The sequence below is a fragment of the Colobus angolensis genome, unplaced genomic scaffold, assembly GCF_000951035.1.
Source record: "Colobus angolensis palliatus isolate OR3802 unplaced genomic scaffold, Cang.pa_1.0 Scaffold522, whole genome shotgun sequence".
In the NCBI taxonomy this organism is placed as follows: Eukaryota; Metazoa; Chordata; class Mammalia; order Primates; family Cercopithecidae; genus Colobus; species Colobus angolensis.
The window spans coordinates 417,142-437,540 of NW_012118733.1; the positions used below are offsets into that span (position 1 = coordinate 417,142).

The 20,399-nt window shown below is 39.7% G+C and overlaps 1 protein-coding gene across 4 annotated transcripts in view; it reads left to right on the plus strand.

The window, feature by feature from the left end:
* Window positions 1–20,399, plus strand: part of AKAP13 (A kinase (PRKA) anchor protein 13) — a 360,775-nt gene that overhangs the window by 217,885 nt on the left and 122,491 nt on the right. Inside the window, exon 1 of one of the 4 annotated variants that reach the window (XM_011960764.1) lies at window positions 12,998–13,817. The exons of the other annotated variants lie outside the window; for them this stretch is intronic. Within the exon in view, the coding sequence (XP_011816154.1) occupies window positions 13,737–13,817 (81 nt within the window). The 5' untranslated portion in view covers window positions 12,998–13,736. Of the gene's footprint in view, window positions 1–12,997; window positions 13,818–20,399 lie in introns of those variants that run through there. 4 annotated transcript variants of the gene reach the window in all.

The window sequence follows — 20,399 nt, forward strand, 5'->3', positions numbered from 1 at the left end:
TACTCCTTTTTTTTTTTTTTTTTTTTTTGGGAGATGGAGTCTTGCTCTGTCACCCAGGCTAGAGTGCAGTGGCATGATCTTGGCTCACTGCAACCTCTGCCTCTATGGTTCAAACAATTCTCCTGCCTCAGCCTCCTGAGTAGCTGGGGTTACAAGTACCCACCACCATGCACAGCTGATTTTTGTATTTTTGGTAGAGACGGGGTTTCACTATATTGGCCAGGCTAGCCTTGAACACCTGACCTTGGGTGATCCGCCCGCCTCAGCCTCCCAAAGTGCTGGAATTACAGGCATGAGCCACAGCGCCCAACCTAGGTTTGATTTACCCTTGAGCGTGGGTTTCTTTACCTGAAAGATCCTTTTCAGAGATACCTATTTATTTACACAGAAACTATTTGTTGAATGCCAAGAAATCCAAAGAAACAGGAGATGTCTTGTCCACGACACTTGTATAGCAGGCCCCTACATAACCGTGATAATCGATGGATGAATGCTAACACAGTTCCAATGGAGTCAGAGGCAAGATAGGCCAGTGTTTTGACTGAGGTGTTTGGTGGAGGCATCATGGGGGTGACTACAGTTGAAGAGATCTTAAAGACTTTTCCAGTTTTGCCTAGACTGGGAAGAATATCATGGCAGGGTCAAGGACATGGAGGCAGCCAGGTGTAAAATAATCTGAGAACACTAAGTTGACTTGTGTGACTGAAGTAGAAGAATCTTGCGAGGAAAGGTGAGAGAAAAGGCCAGAGAAGTGGTCACAGTGCTAGGCTTCTTTCCCAGGGTCACCTCTCAGAGCTGGACGTTCTTCACCCCAGTGGGTCACACTGGTATTTCAGCCTTCAGGGTGGGGATTGTTTCGGAGACATTTTCAGTTCAATCCAAATTAGGCACTTGGGGATTGGCCAGGAAAAATCTATAAATATCTGTCTTTTCTTTTTCCTTTTGCCTCAGATGAAGAGGCTTTTCTCTTTTTTTCTTTTTTTGAGACTTAACTCTTCGATCTGTGTTCCTAGTTCTATCTTGGCTTTTAAAGAAGTACTTCTTTGTAAAACAGCTTCAGATACTCAGTAGTTCCTTTATTCTTAGTTTTTGAGGTAGCTCCCTACCTTCTCCAGTTATCAGAGAATCAGAAAACTTCGCTTTTCCTTCTGCTTTCCTATGTCATGGTACAATATAGATCCAGAGGGGATATGGCAGTCCGACTGAAAGCAAAAGTGTTTTGTTCTTTCAGTTCTGACTTGAGTAAAAATTTACTATGGTTACTTGGTTTTATTTTATATGTACCCTTGTAGGCTGACTTAAATACCTCCTTTTAAAAAATAAGACAAAAATGTAACATACATTAATTCATTTATTGTTCATAACTTTTTTTTTAATAGGTGAGAAACTGAGGAACAGAAAGTTTCTATAACTTGTTTAAGGCAGTCTTGCTCCAGAGTTCGTGCTTTTAACCACGATGCTAGCTTAATAGAGTCATTAAGCTACTCATTTGACCCTTCATTTCCTTTGATGCTTCCTGTATGAGACATCTCTGCTAGTATGGATTTAAGTAAAGGAGCATTCTCCACTCTTTAAACATATTTTTGTGATAACCCTTCCAAAGCAAATGTGTACAGTATACTCTAAGGTAAACAAAGTTACATTGTACTTCCTTAAAAATTTCCAGAACATTAAAATATCTGTTCTAGTTAAGTAAAATTCTCAAAATGCAAGCTCCAAATAATAGCCTCTGAATGAACAGAAGCAAGTTTATTGCTTTGAGTATGAGTGAATGCCAAAATTAACCTGGCAGTAGTGTTGGCAGATAGGCTTTTTCATAAAGGACTTCTCTCTTTTCCCCTTTGCTTTGTTTTTTTGGACAATTGATAAAAAGAGCAAGTTGTACCTCTGCATTTTTTTGGAGAGCATGACTGTATAATGGTGTATATTTGCCTGGAGGATGAGGGAAGTCTTCCATGGGAAGCTGAATCATTTTTGGGCTTGTCTGACTGTGTTGACTATGCTAGAGCTATTCTTTTTGCAGTGAAGAGAAAAATAAGTCAAGTAATTTCCTAAAGTAATACATTTTTATTTTATGTGGGATTCATATTTTCCTTGGGTTGTGGTTATTTTGAGCAGGAGTTTTTGTGTCTGGCCAGGACTTGTATTCTTCTAATAGAGAAACTACTTCAGACAAAATTATTTTCTCTCCTTGTTTAATAACTAAATTTTGTCAGCCATTGGAAGTCTTAGGGTTGTGATTTTGGTGGTAAACAAAGACATTATTATTTATTCATCCCACCTTGGATGTCTCATACCATTTTTGGCACTCTGGAGAAATTTGAGAAATGGCTCTTGCCTTTAAGGCAGTTATTATTTGCTTAGAATCAGACCAACATGCAGTAGCAATGAACAATACAGGGCAGGACGCCATAGACTCTGCCTTGCTGACTCTATGGTGGATAGGCAAGAGAGGGAATTGCAGAAACCATGATTATTTTAAGAGCCGGGGACATTGAAGTAGGAAGAACCACATCCTGATTGTGGAACCATGAGACACAATTAGGCTTTATCTTGAAGAACAATAGAAAATGAGATTGGATAAGGGTCATGGAGCAGTCTGAAATCCAGACAAGGGAGATTAGACTGGATGAAGCTAAAGACTTTTTTACTGCCTTTCTGAATGACAGTGTAAGTCATATCACTTCTTTGTTCAAACATCTTCTCTGGCTCCCTGTTGCCCCTGAATAGAGTCTTAAACTCTTTAGCATAACAGCAAATGCTTTTTTCATTTTTAATTGACACATAGTTGAACGTATTTATGGAGTACAGTGTGATATTTTGGTACATGTATACAATGTGTAATGATCAAATTAGGATAATCAGTGTATCAGTCACCTCAAACATTAATTCTTAATGGTGAAAACATTCAAAATCCTCTCTTCCAGCTAGTTTGAAATATACAATATATTATTGCTAACTATAGTCACCCTTGGATGTGATGGAACACTACATTTTTTCCTCCTATGACTCTTTACCCATTGACCAACCTCTCCCCATTCTCTTTTCCCCATCCTTGTCCCAGCCTCTAGTAACCACTATTGTACTCTTTATTTCTGTGAAATCAACTTATTTAGATTCCACATTATCAGTGAGATCGTATGGTGGTTGTCTTTCTGTGCCTGGTTTATTTCATTTAACATAATGTCCTCCAGGCTCATCCATCCTGCCATTAATAACAGGATTTTGTTATTTTTTTTTTTGAGACAGAGTCTCGCTCTGTCGCCCAGGCTGGAGTGCAGTGGCCGGATCTCAGCTCACTGCAAGCTCCGCCTCCCGGGTTTACGCCATTCTCCTGCCTCAGCCTCCCGAGTAGCTGGGACTACAGGCGTCCGCCACCTCGCCCGGCTAGTTTTTTGTATTTTTAGTAGAGACGGGGTTTCACCATGTTAGCCAGGATGGTCTCGATCTCCTGACCTCGTGATCCGCCCGTCTCGGCCTCCCAAAGTGCTGGGATTACAGGCTTGAGCCACCGCGCCCAGCCGATTTTGTTATTTTTTATAGCTGAATAATATTCTGTTGTGTGTATGTACCACATTTTCTTGTCCACTGTCGATGGACACTTAGCTTGGTTCCATATCTTAGCTATTGTGAACAGTATACTGAACATGAGAGTGAATACTGATTTCATGTCCTTTGGATATATACACAGTAGTGGGATTGCTAGATCATACGGTAGTTTTCTTTTTGCATCATGTTTGTATAACCTATGCTGTTAATGCTTTTACTAGCTGATGTCATAGCAGTCCCTTGCATGAATCTGATGCATGTAACCAGACATCGTGCTATTCCTTTGTCATACCTGGCATTCATTAACAGCTTTACCTTCACTCACACTCTTCATATACAATGCCCACCTCCTGTCTTCCATTTTCTCTGTTTCCTTCCATTTATTTTAAAACAGCATCTTTTCTTTCTTATCACTTCAGCCAGGGATCGTCTTCCTTTTGCTGAAATGCTGCTTTTCATCTGTACTAACTACCCAAACTGTCTTGTGTTTGTGTTTCATACAGTTGCTCCTGCTGTATTTTCTTTGAGGACTCAAAAATGTCTTATGTATTTGTGTATCTCTCATAACACCTTACAGGGCAACACACCAAGCAGACACTTAAGTATTTGCTGAATGGGTAAATAAATTTGGCTAATATTCATTAGTTTGCTGCTAATTTTGGTTTCTATGGCAGGATCTCTTTGACACAATTAAAAAAATACAAAAGGATAGTCGTGATGCATGGAACTCGCTTCTTGTTAATGATCCCTTTTTCTCTGTCAGTGTTTTGTTTACTTCTTAAAGTTCTTAACAATCTAAAGTATTTATTGTCGGGTTAGAAATCTTATAGCAGCCATTGTATAAGGATTCACTTAAGGCACTTTCTTTAAAGGAAAAAAATGTCTTAAGAGAACACTCGGAAGAGTTGAATATATAGATGGAAGTTAAGGGCCTGGCGTGGTGGCTCAGGCCTGTAATCCCAGCACTTTGGGAGGCTGAGGTGGGTGGATCACCTGAGGTCAGGAGTTCAAGACCAGCCTGGCTAACATGGTGACACTCCCCCGTCTCTACTAAAAATAAAAAAATTGGCCGGGTGTGATGGCAAGCACTTGTAATCCCCGCTTCTTGGGAGGCTGAGGCAGGAGAATCACTAGAATCCGGAAGGCAGAGGTTGCAGTGAGTCGACATCGCGCCACTGCACTCCAGCCTGGGCAACAAGAGCGAAACTCCATTCCCGCACTCCCCTTCCCCCAAAAACCTTAAATTTTCTCCTGTGAAATAGTAGAATATTTAAATCCAGTTTTCATCAGTCTACAGCTACACCAGAACTACCCTCACCAAGATGTATGAAATATTTGCCTAGCAAAATCCAGATCTTGTATTTGCGTGAGCTTTTTATAGCATTTCACACTATTTACTATCCTTTCTCTGAAATACTTTCTCCATTTAGTTTCCTTGATGTCACCTCTGTGTGTTAATTCCCAAATCTGAATGCCTAACCCCAGCCATTCCCTTGAGTTCCAGTCACACACTTTCAACTGCTTACCATGGCTCTGCTCAGATATCTCTGAGATACTGTGTCTCAGATTCACTGTGTCTAAAAGTGAATTCATCATCTAATCTCTCCCTGCCACCTACTTCTGCTGCATTCCGCCCTTTACCTAGTTGTTCAGGACAGAAACCTAGTCCATCATCACACTTCTTTTCCTTCCTGCTCCCACCCCAATGCCCAATAGCTTGTTAATGTTAAATATTTTTGGACTCTCGGTTTCTTTTCTTGATCTCTGCTTTCAGACCTGAGTTCACGCTACCATCATTTCTCATCTGACTTCTCTAACAGCTTTCTAACTCATCTGTCTCTAGGCTTGCTCCCGCCTGTCCTGTGAGCGTATTCCAGAAAAAATGTTTTTGAAATACAGATGCGATCATGCCTTTCCCTTGCTAACAATTCTTCGATCGCTTTTCCTATTGTAGTGACAATATACTTGTGAACACAAGTAACATGTTCAGCTGGGGCTGGCCTCATCCTTTGTCTCTGTGCTCACTCTTCCCTCTGGGCCTTATCATGCAGTCTTCTGCCTGAACTTAGACACCAGTCAGTCTCTCTGGCTTTCCTCCCCTGCCTCCATGCAGCACCATCCACACATAATACACCCTTTGCCTGGTTAATTCCTATTAAGTCTTCCATCAAGTCTCGGATTAGTAACATATTCTAAGGGTCAGTCTCAAACATGATTATAATTATTTAATGTCCATTTTGTGCACTGCCATATCCTCAATGCCAAACGTACATGTTTAATAAATATTTGCCTAATGATTTAACTTTATTGAAAAGCTTATTGAAGATTTAGGACAGTGATGTGGAGTTGTACTATACAGTCCCAATAATGTCACAGATTTTCCACGTGAAATTTCCTGGTTGTTGTTGAAATTGTTAGTTACTCAATTTGCCATGTTTAGTGTTCTTGGCACTCCAGGTTTTAAAAATTCTAATGTATCTTAGAAACATGTTTAGAAAAATTTGACAATACATAAAACATTTATGCTTTGAATAGGTGCAGTTTATTATATGTAAATTATACTTCAGTAAACCTGTTTAAAAATTAACTAATAATAAATACTTTTCAACGTCTAGATTACCATCTGAAATAGGTTTTTTTTAACCAGTGGTTTTGTCTGAATCACATATGCATTTTGCGCTTGTATATATACCAACTATTTGGGTGGGAAAAATTGCATAAGGTTGTGAATTCATTTGAATTGACTATTTGGTGGTATAGTTAGCATGTTTAAGTAGGTCAGGCATAGTGACTCACGCCTGTAAATTCCAGCAGTTTGAGAGGCCGAGGCAGGTGGATCATTTGAGGTCAGGAGTTTAAGACCAGCCAGGCCAACATGGTGAAACCCTGTCTCTACTAAAAATACAAATATTAGCTGAGTGGTAATGACACGTGCCTGTAATCTCCAGCTACTCAGGAGGCTGAGGCAGGAGAATCGCTTGAGCCTGGGAGGCGAAGGTTGTGGTGAGCCAAGATTGTACTACTGCATTCCAGTCTGGGCAACAGAGTGAGACCCTGTCTCAAAAAAAAAAGGAAAGTAAATGTGAAGAGAAGATATTCTTCTTACCTTAATGCCTTAAAAGGGATGCTATGATTTATAGTAATTTTACTCAAAAGATTTCACTTAGGGGCTTTATGAAATTGGTAAAATTTCTGCATGTGAGAAGAAGTTCTTGTGTCATTGTACTGTTATGAAGTAGCTTTTGTTTTTTTTTCTTATTTGTCAGTGGTGGGCTGTCTAATGTTCTTGTGGTCATGCTAAAAAGAAATGCTGCTAGAAGATTCAAAACTATAAGTAAATATGGCTTATAGTTTTATCAAATACAACAGTCTTTAGGATCTGGTTTTAAATAGACAATATAAATGGTTATCAAACAGTACACTGCATGAGTAGTGTCTCATTTACCTTTTGGGTAGCATTATTTGGCAGGCTGAATAGGAGAATGCCATACATTAGTATGTATTAATTTCAGGAAGAAGTTTTATGAATTATTCTCTGTTGTATAGAAGATGGAGGAATGGGACTCAGAATTCAGTTGGCTTTGTAGCTGATAGACCAGCATTTTACTTAATCTCAGGAGTGGTGGGGTTGCGTGCGGCGGCTCACGCCTATAATCCTGGCACTTTGGGACACCGAGGCGGATGGATCACGAGGTCAGGAGATCGAGACATCCTGGCTAACATGGTGAAACCCCGTCTCTACTGAAAATATAGAAAATTAGCCGGGCGCAGTGGTGGGCACCTGTAGTCCCAGCTACTCAGGAGGCTGAGGCAGGAGAATGGCATGAATGTATTAGGAGTGCTAATTGATGGACAGATATCCTACCAGGGGAGGCTTTTAGTGATTTAATTCTGGGTTCCATCATTAGCCTTGCTCGTCAGAGTTTGGAGAAACAGCTGTTATTTCAGTGATGGAATTTAGATTCACTATGCCCTCTTTAGGCTAAAATGGTAAGTTTAAAGCAAATGAGAATTCATTTGAGAGAATATATTTATACAGAAAGCTATAAAGTAGGTTTTAAAATAAAATCACAAGATTATAGTTTAAAGGAAACCTGATGCTGTAAGTCACACTGAAAGAAAATATATGGGAAGTAAGTTTATTTCACAATAAGCTTATCCTTCTAGTGGTGTGGTATGTGTGTCAAGAAAACCAATTTGATCTTAGTCATCCCAGTGTGCACCATGTCAGAGGATTTTGTTTGTGGCATCCACATCACAAGAGGTACACTAACTAGAGAGCACTTAGGTGCTCTGTTGTCTGAGGAACCATTGTGGGAATCATGATTCAAAAGAGAAGCCTGAAGAACATGGTGAGGCACGATGGCCATCTTTAAATATCTGAAATGCTGCCAAAAGAAATAACCAGTGTTTGCTCCAAAGAAAAAAGCCAGATCAGTGTATCTGTTCATTTTAAGGAAGACTTACATTGTCAATATCCAGAGATCTTTTACTCTGTGTGTTTGGTTTGTTCATTAAGATTTTTGTAAGATATTACTATAGTGAGAAACTTTTTGAAAGTGAAATGTCAAATATTGAAATGTTGGCAGAAAAGCTGAGTCCATTTAATGTAAAATTAAGAATCACTTGACATTTTTATTTAAAAAAAAATCTTTTTCTGTCCTTTAGCATTTATGTAAAAATCAAATGTAGGAATATTGATAATGAGCAATGAATCCCAAGTTTTCTTTCCTCAAATACTAACTTTTTTCTGTTATAGTTTCATTTCTTGGGGGATTTATCAAGTGGCAAAATAAGATGCAGTGGAAAGACTGAGTTACGGAACTGAGTTTAAAGCAAGCCTGTTTTATTAGCTGTGTGATGTTATATAACTGATTTAAACTCTGAGTGCTACTTTTCCTCATCTGTAGACAGTAAAATTTCACCTTATAGCTTTTTATGAGGAATAAATGAAATTGTACTTGTGGAAGCACCTGGCAAACAGAAGGTATTCAGTAAATGTTGTGGTTAATAGATCTTGCTCCAAAAGACCTGTCCTTGAGATTAAACTGTCCTGTCACTGTTTTCCCAACTGAAATTTTGATTCTGCCATCGCCCTTTCTTCCTTCCTCCTGCCTTTTATTTCATAAAGCTGTTGGTAATTTTAGTACAATTTAACATTTGTGTGTTTGATCCATGAGACCTTGTTCCTGTAAAGAGCACAAGTTTGTGAAGATACTTTTTTCTTATATTCTTCCATATTATTTTGTTATTTTAATTGTTGCTATTATTGTCAGTTTGCTGCCGCCAGTTAATTTGTCTTAAGATTTCTTCTTGTAAAGACAGTAAAGGGTTAAGGAAAGGAGCTGTTGGCTACTGCTTGCTACTAATTTGAAAAGAAATGCTAGTTATGGCCTTCTAGGTCTTTCCTTCTCCTTTACCCTTTTACTGTCTGGTAACCTTCAAATCTGTGTGTCAATGAAGGCTAGGAGGGAACAGTAGAACTGCTTCTCCTGGAGCCATAGCACCTAGCACCTAAACACTTGCACTGAAATTTACAAGGAAAGCCTAATTGGAGACAATGCCTTTGCAGCCTTTGTAAATTGTTTTCTTCTTTCACCTGTGAAATATTCATTCGTCTTATTTGAAGCAGTCTATTATCTAAGCAAACAGGAGTTGCTCAAGTGGAGGCTAAATGTTTTATCTATATTCTAATACGTTTTACCACCAACATATGTGTAACTCTGGATGACTCACTATATTTAAGTTTAGATTAATGAAAATTGTTGACTGTGGTAAACTTTTCCTTCCCATTTCATGTGAAGAACAAGGTAGAAAGTGTCATTATGCAGGAATAATGTTTTCTGCAAGTTTTAAGAGAATGTCTCAATTCCCTTTTCTTTCTCCTCTGAAACTACCGTATCCTATGAACTATATGGCAGGCGATAATTTCCTAATCTCAGACTGGCAGTATATAATATTAGAGTAAGAAGGATCTTCAGATATGACCTAGCATCAAATCTCTCTCATTTTTCCATTCTGGAAATCTTGGTCCAGAGGGTCAAACTAATATCTCCCAAGTTGCTCAGTGACTTGGGACACCTAGGAAGACACCTAGGAATGGCACACCTAGGAAGACAAAGAACCCTTGATTTTCACTTAGTACCTTGTGTTCTCTGCAGAGAGTAAAATTGATCATTGGTGAGTCATTAACCAGTGTCCAGTCACATGCTACTACTTTATGTTCACTTTGGGCTTTCAGGAAAAAATACTTAGTAGCAGAAGATGAGCCCCATCCCTATCCCCACACCCCCACAAAAATATTCACTGGCCTTTGGTGTTCTGTTTGGGTCTTCAGCATTCCCCACTAGATGGTGTCCTAATTCAGAAACTTTGCTGTGAGGCTGCAGACGGGCTTCTGCCCTAACTGGAACTAAAGCAACCACAGTGTTGACCCATAAGAATGCTTAAACAATTTGGTAAGGTGCTAGATCTTGAGGTTAAGTAAATCAAATGAAAATTTAATTCATGAACACAAATGCTATAGCTAAATTAAGATGTATAAAATATTTTTATATTTCATTTTCTGGAATCTTTAAGAATTGCATGTTGGGCCTGTGGCATGAGACAGAGTAAAAGCACCGGTTGTTTTTAAAGAATCTGGGACCCTTTGTGTGGATAGAGGGCAGGATGGAGGCTGCAGAGAGAAAGGAGAGATAATTAATACTGTAAGTAACTACTGTTAAGTAGTATGGCTGTAAATAATAAAATATTTTACTACAGGTTCCCCAAATTAAAGGAAAAGGGAAATAAATTCAGAACCCCCTTTAAATTTGTAACTCTCAGCTCTGGTTTAGATATGAAATGATTGGTTGCTGTATTTCAGAATCCTAGCAGAATTACTGTTCACTGGTTCCAGATGTTTTTGATAAAAACTTGGAATTGTCACATCAACTGCAAAAGCACAAGACTGCAGATTCTGTCTTCTGTTGGGGAGTGCTGAGCAGATCCAGAGGGGAAAGCAACACAGACTCTTTTCTCCACCCAAAGCATTTATTTCCCAGCCAGGGTATTTGTCCTCCAAGAAGGAGCAGAATATGTAAGGAATTGTCCTTTTAATATACAGAAAGAGCAGGAAATCTAGCTTTCCAGCCTGTGGCACAAATCCAGAAGTTAGAAATAAAAAGGTTAGTTCTATATGTCTCAAACAGTAATCTAGGCTCTTTCAGAAAATTGTATTATTTTGGAACAATTTTCCCTCTCCTATAAACTTCCTGAAGACAGACACCTTGTTACCTATTTCTTTTGCTTGCCTCCACTAGGAGTCACAAAATATCTGTTAGATCGATATAGATCATCTGCATGTAAGTCACTGGACAGGGTTAGGGTAGAAAAGCTTTTTTTTTTTTTTTTTTTTGAGGCGGAGTCTCCCTCTGTTGCTAGGCTGGAGTGCAGTGGCACGATCTTGGCTCACTGCAACCTCTGCCTCCCAGGTTCAATGCCTCAGCCTCCCAAGTAGTTGGGACTACAGGCATGTGCCACCATGCCCAACTAATTTTTGTATTTTTAGTAGAGACAGGGTTTCACCATGTTGGCCAGGATCTCGATCTCTTGACCTCATGATCCGCCTGCCTTGGCCTCCCAAAGTGTTGAGATTACAGGCATGAGCCACCGCGTCCGGCCGGTAGGAAGGTTTTAATGGTGATTAAACCATCTCTGATCCCTAGAGAGACATGCCTGGGAATCGTGGAAGCAGGAATCATTTGATTCTAATTAAAACAGAAGGGAGTGGCAGTGAGGAACAAACCATATTTCAGACAGAGAGGAGGCAGCTCTGTGTTCAAAAAAAGAAGAAGGGCGAGTTCTACATTCTAGCTTGATGAAAGCTTTTACAGAAAAGATAATAAACTATCAATTTATCTATACATTCAAGCCTAAAGGCTCTTTCTATCTGTGCCCTAGACCACATGGTTTGGAAGTATTTGTAAATCTCTGGTCAGGTTCCCATGGTTTTGATAAGCCAGAGCAAGAATTTTATTTACAACTTTTAAATGTCTGTCAAATCGTCTTGTTTCTGCTGTTTTCTAGCCTCATTTGTAATGAAAAGCAACATCTGTTTCACTGCACATGTTGGTACTACTACAGAGCCAAGGCTCACTAGTGGCATGAGAAGGGGAGGGGTTGTCCACCTTCATTCCTCGGATGAACCAGTGAGGAATAGGGAGATAAAACCTTATGGCTTTTATTTCGGATTAAAGCCTGTAGCTGTGGTGTATTAATAGAAAGTTGAGGAAAATGTTTGCACTCTTCTTAGCAGGGTTTGCTGTTTCCCTCATTTATGCTGGTCAGCGACTTGAATACCTGGCCTGAGGACACGGCTGATCTATATCCTTTTTCTATACCTGAAAAACCTTTTCACCAACTTCTTTTGCAATGTCAACAGAAATGTAGGTGTTAAATCTCTCCTCTCCTCTTCTGTTGTGGTATTTGAGCCCCTGCTTTCACAGCCTAGCTAAGGACTACTCTGGCCAACTCAAGGAAAATGTCAGCAGCTCCTAGAAAGAGAAATCTTTTTTTTTTAATCCTTTTTTCTTTTGTTCCTTCACTCCTTTCTGCTTTTTGCTCCCCTCAGTTCCTCATCCTTTTCCCTCCCAAGTCGTTTATGATCCAAGTAAGAGAGTGTCTCAGGTGAGAGAATGCATTCTGAAGTAAGTCTTTCCCTGAAAATGTTAGGGTGGGGGCTAGAAGGGTGTGGAATACTAAGAAAACAGGCAAATGAGGTAGCAGACCCACATTCAAGACCCAGTTAGTGTGCATAGAAACATTGAAGGAGAAGTCTCAGCCAGACAGCTATACTTAGTCACAACAAATATTAACATATCCAGAACTCCTTTGTTCCACTCCTTTTCTTTTTCATTTTCTTTAAATCAACTCCATCATCCCTTCTCCTTCCCCCAAAATAAAACTTAACTCTTGATAATTTTTAAACCTTATCATACACATTTGTAGCCACGTCTTGATCCTAGAGACATAACTGCAATATTTGGCTAACATTTTTCTCATGTTAAATCATTGCCTTGCATTTGGCAGGGAGGTACAGTGTATGCTTTGGGTAGTTTCAGTTTTCTGTACTTTGGGACAAGTCCGTTGTACACGCTTGTGGTGTTTAGTATAACACCCCCCTTTCTTTATTAGCATACTACTCTGACATCAAAGAACTGAGCTGCATCTTGCAATGCCTGACAGAGCCTTTTTCATAGGGGTGGGAGGAGGAGGAGGAAGAAGAAGAAGTGGGTTGGAAAAGGAAGCCTTGTTTTTCTCTTCCTCTGTAGATGAATCATGTTCCCACAACTGCAGTTGGGTTTTCAAACCTCCAAGGCTGCGGGTGCAGAGCTGAAAGGGCAAGCAGTGACGTTCTTGAGAGAGAAGGAAAAAGGGAGGAGGAGGCTGGCTAGGGAGGGAGGGAGGGAGAGAGGGAGTACTGCAGGAGTGGTCTTTTTTTTTCCCCCTTTTACTCTGCTGTCCTTAGAGATTTTCAACTTAAATCAAAACCAAGTCCCACTGCCTGGTGAGCAAGAGACAGACTCTAAAGACTTTGCTTGGAAAGCATCTCCCAGCTTCTACTTTTTTTTTCTTTAAGGAAAAGTAGATTTTCTTTGTCTTTGTTTTTGTTTTAAGCAAGAACAGAATCTAATGACTTTTTTCATGTCATCGCTTTGAAATAGCGTCGTCTTCCTTTCTTTCTCTCCCTCTTCCTGGCAAAGTATTACTGGATTTTTATTGCCTTCTTGGGTTTTTTTCCCTACGTGTATCAGCCGTTATGCTTGGCCAGTTTATTCTTAATTTTTTTATGGGAGTCGTTGCCAGTGATGGAAACGGTGTTTGCTTCTCTTTCAGTCAAGATCTGCACAAAGTATAGCATTAGGGGATATTTATCGTTTATATTATGAGTTCTACATTCATCTTTCCAGCACTCTGAAGTTACCAGCAAGTTCTCAGTCAGTTCAAGGAATTGGATTCTCCTTGATTTCTTTTTAATTCATTGTTTTTGACCCCTGTGAGAGTTTTTATATAGAGAGGAATCTGGAAGGCAGAGATCTCCTCCACCTCACCGTGAGAAATTTGGAACTAAGGACTCACACTGATTCCCAAGTTAACAGTGGATATACTTCCTGCATTTTCTCTGTTCTTTCCTGCATTTGGGCAAAATGTATGAACGGCACAAGAGGCGCTACAGCCTCTGTGACATCTCCAAGGTGGACAGGACTGTGGACGTGGTGTTGCTGAAGGTAAGGGGGGCTGCACCTCATGCATTTTGTGGGCTATTTTAGTGCTTTGAACCCAGTAGACATGTCCCTGGCCCTCCTGTATTGGGAGAAAGGCTGAGAAATCTGCACAATGGAGGATGAGGGATGATTGTAAGCCTCTTAAAGGAATATCTGAACAGGAAGCAGTAGGTGCTTGGGAATCAGCATTGGACTACTTACTGTTGAGATGTAATTTTACTTGCATTAAAATGGATTCTTATGCTTGGGAGAACCTCATACTGTTGAAAATCACAGAGGGAGAAATTCACCTTCCAAGTTGCTCTGTTTGTCCTTCTGTCTCTGTCACCCCTCCACCCCCAGACTCTACCCCCATCTGCCTGGTCTCTTTCTCTGTCAGTCTCTCTCTGCCTCTGTCTTTTAAGTATTTCTGTCTTTTGTCTGAGTCTTTTCTGTTTTTCTGCTACGGTCTCACTCAATTCTTTAGGGGAAAGATAGGCAACATTTATATTTCTTTTGGAAGGATTTCCAATAAACCTATTTATTAAGGTGGCAGAGCTGACCTTTTGGCTTGGTTTGACTGCTTTTCGGAGGTGGCTTCTGACTTTGTTGATAGCTGTATTTGTTTGTGTTCTCAGCATTAGTGATGTTTGGTGTCTAAGCAGGATGGGGGCGGAGACTCTGAATAGCTAATTGCTCACAGAAGGCATCCTTGAATCTAAAATTAGTAAAAACTCCTCCAGCCGGTAAGATGAGAGTCTGGGAATGTTGGACAGCTCAAAGAGCACTTTTTGGAAATTTAGTAGTTTTCTGGCAAAGGCAGGGGAAATTGGAAGTCAACCAAGCGCTTTATAGATGACGGAAAGAACCCCAGTATCTGAACTGAGGCTGTATGTGGAGGTGAGGGTGATTTTAACCAAAGTGGAAATACATTGCCCTGGTCGGGGAAATAGTGGACCTATTTTATTGATTTATCTATTCAGTTTATTACTTGGGTCTTTTTGATTTTCTTTGATCAAGTGAGGCTAAGGAATGGGCTCAGAAGGCTAGACACAAAAACCAATGAAATGCCATGTTGGACAGGGCACTAGGTAGAGTAGTTGTGATTTGTGGTAGAGTGTTGTAAGTGTCTCTCCATAATCATTATTGGGTAGTTGACTTGCTGGGCCTTGGCTGCCAGCAGTTGGTAACTTGGTGTTTTGAAATTGTTCCAAGATATTTTGGGTTCTCTGAAATGTGATTTTCTCTGTGAGATCACAGTGATGTTTTAAAATTTTTGTCCTCGTATGATGTATTTAGGAGAATCTCATTTTTAGGATCTTTTTGTGCATGATACCCTATCATTTTGCCTGCGAGTAGGGAGAAGGATAAAAAGAAAATCTGAGTTATCACAAGAAATATTGAACATTTAAAGTAATGCTAAAATATATAATACTTTAGGTGGGCATGGAAAGCCTTTGCAAATGGAGCTAAATCAGTACAGGCTTATTGGCCTCAGAGTTGCTGTTTTATAGTTTTAACGAAGCACCTCCATATACGTTTCTTACTTTGAGACTTGCCAGGCAGTTACTTTTTACCCCGTATTCATATGAAGAACCCGAGGGTTTTCTTGAGCATGGTGAGGGGTATGAAGAACTTGAGTGACAAGAATGTGGTTTTTGGTTTTTTTTCCCCCGCAAACCTACAACTAATAAAGGTATTTGTTTGTACTATCCTGCCCAATAAATAATAAAAAATTTTCAGTAGAGAAGACTTCACTTCTCAGAAAATAGTCATTAGTAAATTAACACCAGGAGTCCTGAAAACACCCTGTTTCCAGTTTAAAATCAGATGGGGACATTTGTTGTTAGTTTCTTTGCTTTGGAGATGGAGAAGACATCATTGAGAGCTGTAAACTTAAAGAAACCTAAGTACCTATCCCATACGAGCCACGGGGTACAGTCTTTATCCTATTATTGCTTAAAGGTAGATAATAAATAGAGAAATTTATAGTACAAACCATTGTGATTGATTTGCAAGAAATGAGTAGGGTGCTGTGTAGTGGGCAGAACTATTTCAGATAGAATGGTCTTTGGACAGAAGATCTTTTCGAGGTGCAGACATTTAAAAAGCTGATCTCCAGAGGATGGAAAGACATTAGCTATGCTAAGGAAGAGCTCTCTAGAAAGAATGAACAGCAAATACAGGGCCCTGAGGAAGGAAGGAGCACACAGGGCCATTGTGGCGGATGGGAGCACCTTGAGTAGAAAGTGGGGTAGCAGGATGAGAAGGCCAGAGCCAGAGGTGGGACCTGGAAGAGCAGGGCCTTGACAGCTGTGGGGAGGATGCCTTACCTCTCGGTGTACGTGTTGAAAAGATTATTCTGGGAGTAATTGGTTAGCCTGCCATTACGATAGCACAGGCAGAATAAGAGGGTTTTGTAGTCTGAAGTGGGAAGAAGTGAATGGATATGAGACACAGACATTTAATGTTTACATTCCTACTCTTTGTCTCATTTTACGTATGGGAAAACAGATTTGTGTAGTTAATAACTTTCCCAGTGTCTCATATCTCGTATATAATTGATAATTGATAATTACATATGAGTGCAGTCCCAGGTTGGACTGTTTCAAAGTCTATATTTTTCTTGCTATCCTAGGCCTCTTTTTTGAGTCGATCAATTCCTTTTATTATATGAATATGTATATTACCTTTTATTGATATATACATATGTGTTCTTTTTCTGTCTTAGACTTTTGGTCTCTTCTTTCTCAGTGCAGGAATTCCTTCTACAATATTTAGGACAGGTACCCCATGGCTTATAAGTTTAAATTGTAAGCCTGTCACTTTGGTATTCCACATTTACAACTCCAGTCCCTCCCGTTGGCATCCTAATAATTCACTGTAGATTAGCTTCAGCGTTCTCATTCTGTGTTATGTACCCACACTTTCTTTGGCTTCTTCTGCATTCTGCCCTGATTCCTTTGTTAGTTCTGCATAGTTTCATGGTAGCTTTTCTGTATCAAGACCTTCTTGTAAGATTTCCCTGAGGCTGGATATGCTAGTGTTGTCCTCACATCAGCTCTTCTGTCCCATCATCAACCCCCAACACCTCTGAAATATTACCTCTATTCTGAACTTTTTCTAAGTAATAAAACCTAAGTTGATAGTATTCCTTGGTCACCCACTCGTCTGTTACCCAGCGTAATATACACATACCCATTCCTATTCCTCTGTATATGACATTCCCCCATTTCTCCTTTCCTTGATGCATGCATGACTTCTGACTCTTACAGTATGTGGTTGGTAACTATGAATCATATGCTAAAAATGGGATATGAAAGAATTGTAATTGTTGGCATGGGCCCTTTGGTACCAACATGCCCATTTTTCTTAGCATCCTTCGAAAAGCTAGTGTTGACTTCGGAAGTTAGTGACTGATGGGAGCTTTCACCCAATTGAGTTCAGTAGCCAACTTTAGCTCATGGTGAGCATTACTAGAGGACAGCAGGTATCAGAAACTGACTGTAAAATTAGCGTACCGAAAGGAAGCGGGTCAGAATCAAGGATTAACTGCTGATTTACATGGCTTTTAGCCTGGGCCACTGCTGTTTTACTAATTTTGTAACTTTGGGTACCTGGAAAAATACTGCCTGTTAATAGTAATGTGATTCTTCTTGTTACTGATGATTTATAGAGAGTATTTTGTAGGCAGCAATTCAGAATGTTAGCTGAATGGTTAAAAGATTTGCAACCGTGTTTTGTGTACATTGAATGAAAATATTTACAGAGGAGGACGATCCCCTCCCCACTCATGATGCTTGGGCAGGCCACACGAGCTCATTGGCTGAGGCTGAGGAGGAGTAGTCTGTCTCTAATTGTGGTGTCATTTTGCAGAGAAACACACATTCCCTAAAAGTTTGCTTACTGTAAGAGACGTCCACATTGCAGCAAAACAAAAGACATAAGGAAGCTCTGGATTGATGACAGCCACATATATAGCCACTCAGATACAGTCCGATTCCCTGAAAAGACTTTGACTCAAATGTTGGCTTCTATGTCCGGATGGTGGGTTTTTGTTTCCTTTTGTTCAGCCTTGTAGCTCAGGCAGGATCTCCTGAGACAGTTGCAGAGGAAGTAAATATGGGCAGTGGCTGGGAAGGCTGGGTGTAACCATGAGCTGTATTATTAGGATGTTCAGATACGAAGAGTAACAGAAACACTGCCAGAAACAAAGGCAATTCTCTCTCCACTGAAAATATGTACAGCTCTATTTTCTGACTGATGGGAACACATTGTGGGTGTGGTTTAGGGATAATCACAAGGGGTCCGTAGGCTTCGTGTCAGAAATTTAAAAGTTACCTGGATAAGTCTGACATTTCTTCTGAGGTAATTTCCATTATCATGTGCACCATATTTCATGTGCATCATAATTCACCAGAACTTTGGATGTTGAATACCTGTGGTGTCCATGGACTGGTTGTCATGGAGATAGTATGGACAAAGGAAACTAATGACTGTGTTTTTAAGATAAAGTGTCATAAATGTGATCAGAGCCAAAATGTATGTTTTGGTGACTTGGCTCTCCAAAAGATATAGATGTTTAATGGTAAAGTCTCTGTTTTCCACAGTTGCAGCTACTTGCTTTTCTGATCACCAGTTCACTTTCCTACCCATTTAGTCAATTGCCCGTCCTGTACTTCGTTCACAGCTTAAGATTCCAAAAGGGTAAATCTGAATAGAAAGATACATAATCATCTTCGTTTTTCTCTTTAAATTCAAATTATTCGCAATGCCAACACTGATGATTCTTCCTATTCTGTCTCCTAATTCTGCTGATGATCAGAATCTTTTGCCAGGATTTGTCTCAGAACTGACTGAGAAGAGCGTTGATAGTGTAAGGAACCAATTTATCTATTAGTGTGAAAAACCTCAGTCTTTGAATCAGTTTGGAAAAGAGACTAACATGAGAACAAGATCCCTCTCATAAAAAAATGTGTGGTGGCTTTTGATTTCCTGCAGTGTATGTTTCAGATGTGGCCAGGCACAGTGGCTCACATCATGCCTGTAACCCCAACACTTTAGGAGATTGAGACAGGAGGATCACTTGAGGCCAGGAGTTCAAGACCAGTCTGAGCATCCTAGCAAGACCCCCATCGCTTAAAAAATGGAGCCACATAGTGTGGCCTTTAAGTTGCCTTGGTTCTTTGAGTGAGAAAGAAATAGTAGAGTTGTTGATGAATAGAAGAATCAAGACTAGAACAAATTTACCTGCCACATCAATGATTCTGAAATAGGGCAGAAGGAGGGGGAGATGTTTTGTAATCCAGTTTACATCTCTTAAGCAGCTTACTTTATAGTAAGCACAATATTCCTCACACATGAATATGATATGCTTGGTATTGCTGTTTCACAGGATGTGGTTGAAAATGCTGATATATGTTTTGACATTCTTTCCACACACAATACATATGGAGCTTGTCCTCTGGTTAATGACATTGACCATGATTGGTAGTGTCTGGCCCAGATTACTGGCTCTGACTGTAACTGTGTGGGCTGCCTGACTACTTTTCTCTAAACAAGCTTGCATATCTCTAACTGCTGCACATTCATTTCTTAATTGTGATAAAATGTACATACCATCAATTTTAACCATTTTATTTATTTATTTATTTTTTATTTATTTTTTTTTTAGTAGAGACGGGGTTTCACCGTGTTAGCCAGGATGGTCTCGATCTCCTGACCTCGTGATCCACCCGTCTCGGCCTCCCAAAGTGGTGGGATTACAGGCTTGAGCCACCGCGCCCGGCCAAATTTTAACCATTTTTAGGTATATAGTTCAGTGGCATTAAGTACATTCACATTGTTATATAACCATCCCACTAGCTATCTCTTCAGAACTTTTTCATATTCCCAAACTGGAATTCTTTACCTGTTAAACACTAACTTCCCATTCTTTTTGCCTGCTAGTTTGGCAACTATCATTCTATTTTCTATGTCTGTGAATTTGACTACTTTAGGTACTAAGTGGAGTCATACAACATTTGTCCTTTTGTGACTGTCTTACTTCACTTAGCATAGTATCTTCAAGGTTCATCCATATTATAGCATGTGTCAGAATTTCCTTTTTAGGGCAAAAATAACATTCCATTGTAAGTATATACCGTATTTTGTTTACCCGTTCATCCATCAATTGACATTGGGCTGTTGCCCCCTTTTGGCTATTGCAAATAATGCTATTATGAACATTGGTATACAAATATTTGTTTGAGTTTCTGCTTGCAGTTCTTTGCATGTATACCCAGAAGTGGAATTGCTGGATCATAAGGTAATTGTATGTTTAATTTTGTTTTTTGAGAAACTGCCATACTGTTTTCTGCAGTGGCTGTACCATTTTACATTCCCACCAGCAATGAACAAGAATCCAATTTCAACATATCCTCGCCAACACTTATTTTCTGTCTTTTTCTGTTTAAAAGCCATCCTATTGGATATGAAGTGTTACTTCATTGTGGTTTTGATTTGCATTTCCCTAATGCACACTTACTTTTGTCCTGTTTGTGTTTGTAAGAAGCCAGCAAGTATGAGCTTTCCAAGCCACCCCATCTGCAAATATATATTATCTAC